General features: G+C 38.0%; 1 protein-coding gene across 1 annotated transcript; it reads left to right on the top strand.

The window, feature by feature from the left end:
- The first annotated feature begins 211 nt into the window (after positions 1 to 211).
- LRRC39 (leucine rich repeat containing 39) lies at positions 212 to 7,847 on the top strand. Its single transcript, XM_009493429.2, has 8 exons — positions 212 to 345; positions 1,262 to 1,367; positions 2,440 to 2,596; positions 3,171 to 3,307; positions 4,879 to 5,024; positions 5,389 to 5,541; positions 6,628 to 6,767; positions 7,792 to 7,847. The coding sequence occupies exons 1-8, from the start codon at positions 221 to 223 to the stop codon at positions 7,845 to 7,847; spliced, it is 1,020 nt and encodes a 339-aa protein (XP_009491704.1). The 5' UTR covers positions 212 to 220.
- The last annotated feature ends 5 nt before the right edge of the window (positions 7,848 to 7,852 follow it).

The raw sequence follows: 7,852 nt of genomic DNA, 5'->3' as shown, positions 1-7,852 counted from the left end.
TTTAACTAGGTGCAATTGTCTATTTTTATAAAGAAAAAGCAGTTGGTAAAATTCTGTCAGTTCTATACATTAACTATGTTTAATAATATAATCAAGTGGGGTTTGCAGTATTTTAGTTTTCACATCACTGTCCCCATGTGGTAGCTGGTACATGCGCTGATGCATTGAGCCTGAAATTCGCAGTCAGATTCCTGGGACCGAATCTGAACATGTAAGGATCATGATGGAAACTGCCGTTTGCGTTGGAACGTTCACTGCTGTGAAGGCACTTTGGGAAGTGAGAATAAGCAAGATAAATGAAGAATTACAGAAAGAAAAGGAATTCAGACAGAGGTCTGCAGGAAGGTAGGTAAATTGTAGATCTTTAAGTATGTGAAAAGCTAGACTATATGTTCCATTTCAGAAAACTATAATCGGTCTTTTCAAACTCATCGAGAGTCTAATGCTTTAGTCGTTACTCCTGCAGAACTCCCACTGGTTAGAATCTAGCAATATGGTCAGGTCAAACCAAGAATTGTGTTCTGTGATAAAAATACTAGCATATCTGCTAAATCCCCTAAATTCAGATATTAAAATCCTCTTCTGTGTGGATGTTCTAACCAGTGGAGATTCAATTTGTTGTGCTTTCTTCTCAGTGGAGGCATTACAGGGTCTCTTGATCTTCTGTCTGGCCAGCAATTTCATGAAATGTGAAGAAATTTAGCATTCTATTTTTGGAACCCTTCCTAATTTGTCAAATGTGTTTAGAATAACAAATTTAAAAGTTACTAATGGAAAACACAAGCAGAAAGAAAGAGAATTAGCCTAATTTTCATGATTCTTGTTTAAGTCCCCTTTGGAAATCACGCTAAAAGAATCCCTAGCCGATTGAGCTGTTTTGATTGCACTTACACTTGGTGGGACTGAGGCTTTCTTTTTAGGAGACTGCTTCAAACAAAATTAATGGCTTTGGAACTTAATTTCACATGACTTGATATTCTGTTGCCCTGCTGCAACGTGATCAAAATGAATGAAGTTATGTCTTCCTTCTGACTGTAAATTTGAAGAACTGTGAAATAGAACTCCTATAAATTACCTCAGCCAAACATTACTTCATGTTCTTGTCTTCCCTCAAATGGATGGTATATTTAGCAGCCAGATATAATAAATGTTGTTTGACATCCAGAAAGGCTACCGTCTCTTTGTTCCAGAAGATAGAATGGGTCATAATTATTGCCTGTCTTCATTGTTGCACCACTGACAGCTCTTCTTTCCCTTGTAGGCTACTGCTTGTCTGGGAGGAGAGAGCTGCTTTAGCAAAGCTCAAAGAAAAAGTTATTAATGAAGATGGAAGAGCAATTTTAAGGATAGAGGAAGAAGAATGGAAGGTAGTGTTGATAGGGATGAATGTTGCTTGCGTTGAATGACTGGTGCATTAGAAAACTACTATTTACAACTTTACGCTCACCGTTGTACTATTTTTAATCTGTGAAGTGCTCACTCTGTGCTTTGCTAACAATGAATTGAGACGCACTGTTGTGAGAGTGTAAAAGGCTGATTTTTTTAGTCCCGAGTAATAAGCATTACTCTGCAAAAATAGAGCCCAAAAGGCTTTTCTGCGTTAGAAATTATTTACACTGCAAATTATGAGTTTAATTTCATAAATCCTCATTTAACATTAACATACCAGAACTACTGAAATACATCAAGGTGAAAACCCTCTGTGTTTAGATGCATGAAAATACTTCTTACTGTTGTTTACTTTCTAAGAGTGAAAATGAGCCAGTGGATTCCCAGAATACTTGCTTCTAATGCGTCGGGAGAAGCGGCTAACTGTAGAATCAACCAGAGAGCGGAAGCGAACAGTCTGTTCTGAGCTACACAGAAACGCAGAAGCCAATTCCTGTGAGCTAATGAGAATTAGACCAGGTTGAGGGCAGAGAGTGCCAGCCCACCCAGCAATACTCTGGTGGTGCACAGGCCAGCGTTCCTTGTTCAGAACCTGTAGCATGCAGACAGTGTAGTTTTTCTATCCCTCAGCTCTTCTGCTCTCAGATGCTCACTGTTTTTCTTAACAGAATAGGAAATACAATTTAGATCACCAGTTAAATGCAAAAAGCTATTTAGAGCAGTTTCATCTTCAGTTATATTGGCTTTGTTTAAAAACCAAACAAACAAAAAACCCAAAAGCAAGCCTGATGCTTTTCAAGCAATGACAGTAGTGCAGATATCTAAATCCTGGGAACAAAAAGTGGGCAGGTTAAATTTGTGGTCAGAATGACCTCCATTGATGGTGTTCATTTTGGGATGTTCCAGTATAGTTTGAGAAGGAGGAAAGATTGCTTTTTTTTTCCTTTCTTCTTTAACTCACAAGACTGTTTCAAATAAAACTTCTACGTTAGCCTGTATTCTTGTTGTATACTAAGCTGAATTTCTTCTGGTTCATATTTCTTGTCTTAGACACTACCTTCGTGCTTATTGAAACTGGCCCATCTCCAGGAATGGCAGCTTCACAGAACTGGTTTGCAGAAAATTCCTCAGTTCATTGGAAGATTTCAGAGTCTTGTTGTTCTGGATCTATCGCGGAACTCAATTGAAAGTGTACCTAAAGAAATTGGTGAGCTGTGCTTTCTTGTATTTTAAGCTGCTTTTCTAAGAAAATTAATCTTACACAAAGATGACATTTTTGTGCTCTTTCCCTGTCTAACAACCCTGTTGGGGGTAGCTGGAAAACAGACGATTTAAATCTGACAGTGAGATTGAGATCTTAAAACCGTAGATGCCCTATAAATTAAAAAAAATGGCTGGATGGAGGGGACATATCTTTATGAAAGCTCCCCATGAGAAAAAAGCCTGTAAGCACAGCAGGTACTAGACATCAGAATGCAGCTAGAAAAGTGATACTGAAAAACAGGCTTCATGTTCTGAGTCCACAGCATGAGTAGCCTACGTTCGTAAGTTTTTTGGGGTTTTTTTTTTTTTTTTGAGTTTTTGGGGGGGTTTTTGTAGCACTCGAGTGCAGTTCTGTACTAAAGAGTGCTGAAGTCCTACTACTTGAATTTCAGTGAATCTTTTTTTTTTGTTTTTAGTGAGAACAACAGAGCACTTAAGGATAACACAAACCAAGCAATATTATATTTCAAACAGAAAGAATGTGAACATTTATCATTTCCCATTTGTGCTCTCTGCAGGCCAGCTGACTAACCTCCAAGAGCTGCTTCTCAGTTACAACAGAATAAAGTCTGTTCCTAAGGAAATAAGTAACTGCGTCAGTCTGGAAAGATTGGAACTGGCTGTCAACAGGAGTATCTGTGATCTTCCTCCTCAGGTTTTGACGGACTGTTTTGGTTTTAGTTTTGTTTAATGCCTATTTTTAATTTATCCAAACCCAGTTATCATTACACGTCGCACTCTGTGTTTTCAGATTTGCTTTGATATTCTGATTTCATAGCTGAAACACGTGAAATGTATGAAACAAATATGTGAACAACATTTATATGACTGGTCAAGCTGAAGGCACATGAGAAGGACATATGCACCGGAGTAGTTGAAGGAGCCAATCTTTATTTTGTCCGGATAAATGACTTGGTAGTGCGTATAGGACAGTGATACACTTGATGTTAATTTGTTTAGGCTGAAGGTCTTCACTGATTTACCCCACTGAGGGTCTGACACCTTAGCACAGAGGAGTTCCCTTTTATGGTTGAGAACACAAATTCATACCATGTACCAGGACACGACTGTAAGCACCTTTACCAGAGCTGCTAGCTATGAAAAGGGCTTGTGTGATTTATACAATTGCCTATGCACAAAGACTTGAATGAATGTTGTTCTGAGATGTTGAAAGCAATTAAGAGAGAATAAAAACAACTGCTCACCTACTACTGAGCTTTGATTTGGACTGACCTAAATGTGAGAGCGACCTGCATCTCTAAGTATTAGTCTCTTAGATAGAGATGACAAGTACGTAACTGTATTTACTTCTTGTAATTTATTTAAAAAAACCAGTAGTGGCAATAGTTGGCAGCAATCAGTGCCCTGCAAAACTGAGTGAGTCCAAACAGCAATACCTAACAACAAATCTTCAAATGAAAATATGCACTATTAATCAAAATCCAGAATTTGCAAAATCTACGTGGATACAGGTTACATGGTGTAATGTAGAGTTATAGCTTTAAAATTAACAGCTCATAGCAAATACGTAGTTCTGTCCTAGTGAGACTACGGTGATGTGAACACCGTGAAGCTTTGGTTGTACGTACTTCAGTGGCGTTCAGCGTTTAGGCAGTTGGACCGGATTTGCAATAAAACATCTTTGCATCACTTGAACATTGTAAAAGCACCTGAAGGCATGATTCACCAAAGGACTTAGGTGCTTCAATACTGAATGATGCTATGTTTAATTTTTAGAATGTCTTGCCATAGTAGTAGACTTCACAACATGGGAAGTGTCTAGGTTCACTCTAAAATACAGTCCATGCAATTCAATTCATAAAAATCAAAATAATTGACTAATGAAAAATGTCATACTGCATGAAGAAACACCACTGAGTATGAAATACAAAGGACAGTGATGTCTTTAAAATTCCTTTTCTTCTCAAGGCTTGGGGTATATCTGCATTGCAGTCATGGCATTCAGCTGCTCAGCAGTTAGGGCACTCACTACCAGGTGGGAGATAAAATTCTTCTGCCTGATCTGTGTCAAACCTACCTACCTTCCAGGTGAGAACTGTAATTGTTAGGTAATATCAGCCAATGGAACTCAGAACCCTTTGTCTTTACTAACTCCAAAAGGTGTTGCAATGTTTTTAAATAGGTTTTTTTTCAGTCAACATTATTACAGCACTGCTGTATGGAACAGCTATACAAACTTGCATTAAATCTCCCTTTCTTTTTCAGCTCAGTGATTTAAAGAAGCTTTCACACATCGATCTGTGCATGAATCAGTTTACTACCATCCCTTCAGCTCTTCTCAACATGCCAAATCTAGAATGGTTAGATATGGGGGGGAATAAACTCCAGGAACTTCCTGATGCAATTGACAGGTAAATAAACCTCAAAGCTCACATCTTCATCTCAATTCCATTGCATTGAAATTCTAAGATTATTTTAATGTTAACCTCACTGCAAAGTTAAGATTTATCAGCCCTAACGTGATATTTTGGATGAGCTGGAATAATCCATTCAATAAACGATAAATTCACTATCAAGTTAAATATTTCTTGCCAGTGGCATTTTCGACTAGAGGTTAGGTGATTATCTTGGATATGGGGTTTTCTTTGAGAGTTGTTGTATCCTTTATGCGAGTCCTTTATGTGGCTGTAAAAAATGAATCAATTACTTTATATTAATGATTGATAAGATTAGTTTTCTAAATCTGGATTGAGTACGCAAATACCTATTTTACAGAATGGAAAATCTCCACACTTTATGGCTCCAAAGGAACGAGATAAACTCTTTGCCAGAAACCATTAGTAATATGAAAAATCTTAGTACTCTTGTTCTTAGCAACAACAAACTGAAGGATATTCCAGCTTGTATGAAGGACATGACAAATCTGAGGTAAGAAAAAGCAACAGAAATAGAAATAAAAATACTAAAAGATAAGTTTTAAAGCCTCCCTTGAGTTGTGTATCATAGAGCGATGCTAGGGAAGTGGAAAAGAAAAGGCATGTCCAAAGTTGTACAGATGGACACAATGCCACATAAATCAGCATAATGACACAGATTCACAACATTGAGGATCTGGTCAAGAAAGCTTTGGGTAGCGCAACTTATTTAAAGAGTAAGCTATGATAGTTACAGTCCCAAATGTAAAAGGAGACTGTCATACATTTTCTCATTTCCAAAAGGTCCCAATGCCCACTTCTAATTGGCCTTTTGTATCACTCGCTAAAGCTAAGAGCGAGGAGGAAAATATGTAACAAGCATGAAAATGACAAAAAAGTAGAACTTTGGCACTGAAAAGTCAAGCATTCAGAATTAAACAAAAAGGATTAGGTATAAGGATATGGATGAAACTCTCTTGATTTGAAAAATAAAAGAGAATTAATGTAATTTTAATTGGTAGAATTGGAAGTATTATTTTGTACACTGTGGCAGAAACTTTCCTGTTGTTTGCATTTTTGAGTTACCAGACGCTGGCCATTTTAGAGAAAGAATGCTAGTCTGAATAAATCACACCTAGCCCAGTGAGACAACTCCTGTTTTCAGATGTTTTGGAAGCAGCAGCACCTCTTTAAACAAATACATACAAGCATAGGCCCAGGGATGGACCAGGAACAGAGGGAGACAGGGCTGGCTGTTGCCTTGCAAAGCTGGGAGGACGCAGGCATTTGCACTCTTGTTCTCATCCACTCCACTGTTTGTGGAAGCTCAGTAACGCTGACTGACAAAGGGGTGAAAAACCTGGAGACAAAATTATAGGGACTGCAATGTTTTCTCCTGCTACAATCAGCTACTGTTATTATAAGGCAGCTTCTTAGCTTAGTTTACTTAATACTACTAATGTAGTGGTGGGTTTAGTATAAGGAAAGACATTTTATTTTGCTCAAAATACTGTTTGAGGAATCTTAATTCAGTTTCAATACAGTTGTTCTCTCTGGACAAAACCTATTGCAAGAGTAACCTTTTCTGGTGAACTCTCAGATTTGTCAACTTCAGAGATAACCCACTGGAGTTAGAGGTAACGCTCCCTCCATGTGAGGACACGGAAGAGGAGGAGCAACAGGAAATGTTCGGCATTGAATTCATGCACCTGTATATCCAGGAGTCACTCAAGAAAACAGGTATGGCTTTTTTATTAATTCTAATCCCTCTGGAATACAGTGCGGAAGGGAAGGATAAACTGGATAAAAGAAAGCTAGGATACGTATGCAAATGAAACATGAATAATCTTATTAAGGAAGTGTTAACATTTTCCAAAAATCTGTAAATGGATTTTCACTGAGGGCTGGGGTTCTTTTATCAGGAGTTGGCACAGCAGGTCCTCACATGAACAGCATATATTCTAGTAGGGACCATGGAACTTTGGAATACATGTGCCTGAGCTACCTACGGCTTGGAAAACTGGAAGTTGAGGACTGTCTCTTGTATTTGCAATTTAATCAGTTTACATAGTACCAGTCTTCCAGCACTGTTTGTCTCATGAAGCTGAGCTCTTTCCCTGTTTTTGGATGTTGTCCAGATGGGGACTACCAAAGAAGGATGCAAGGGAGAGATGCCTATGTTCCCAACATACAACATTTTTAGCAATGAGTTATCAACACCTGATAAACAGATGTTTCTCACAACTTGCTTTCCCCAACAGAAAATCCAGTCACCTAAACAAAACACCCCCACAATTTCATCCCATGTCTAAGTCAGGATGACAAAAAAAATGCTGTTAGTAGTCTCAAAGGTAACAGCTTAAAGGTTGCAGTAGGAGACCAAAATAAGCAGTTCTGAACAGATGTGCAGGTGGCAGCTGCTACTTGCAGAGAGAACTTCATTCATTGCAGATAGAAAATGTTCTCTCTGATCTTCATTCGATATACCGTGAGGGCTTAAAAAAATGAATGGCTGAAATGCTCTTGATTTAGAACAGTAAGCCAGCTTTTTTCTTATCAGTATTTCATGAAAAACTAGCAAAAATACATCAAGATGACAGTTCAGAAGTAAGTCGTCTTCCTTAACAGATTCCCCTAGCAGCATGGGCTGATGAAAGTACCTAGGCCTACTTAAATAATTTAAGAGGAAATACAAAGCTATCCTGAACTTCAAAGCGAAAATAAAGTATATTAATTTCTCTTATTTTAACCCATTGTCTTTCAGGAAATCTGGAAAGTTGTACTTCTGGTCCTTCTCCTATCATAAATGCTAACGAATAAAGAAT

This window comes from Pelecanus crispus, chromosome 5 (assembly GCF_030463565.1).
Source record: "Pelecanus crispus isolate bPelCri1 chromosome 5, bPelCri1.pri, whole genome shotgun sequence".
In the NCBI taxonomy this organism is placed as follows: domain Eukaryota; kingdom Metazoa; phylum Chordata; class Aves; order Pelecaniformes; family Pelecanidae; genus Pelecanus; species Pelecanus crispus.
The sequence above is the reverse complement of the archived record's forward strand: the minus strand, read 5'-3'. Positions and strand labels throughout refer to the sequence as shown.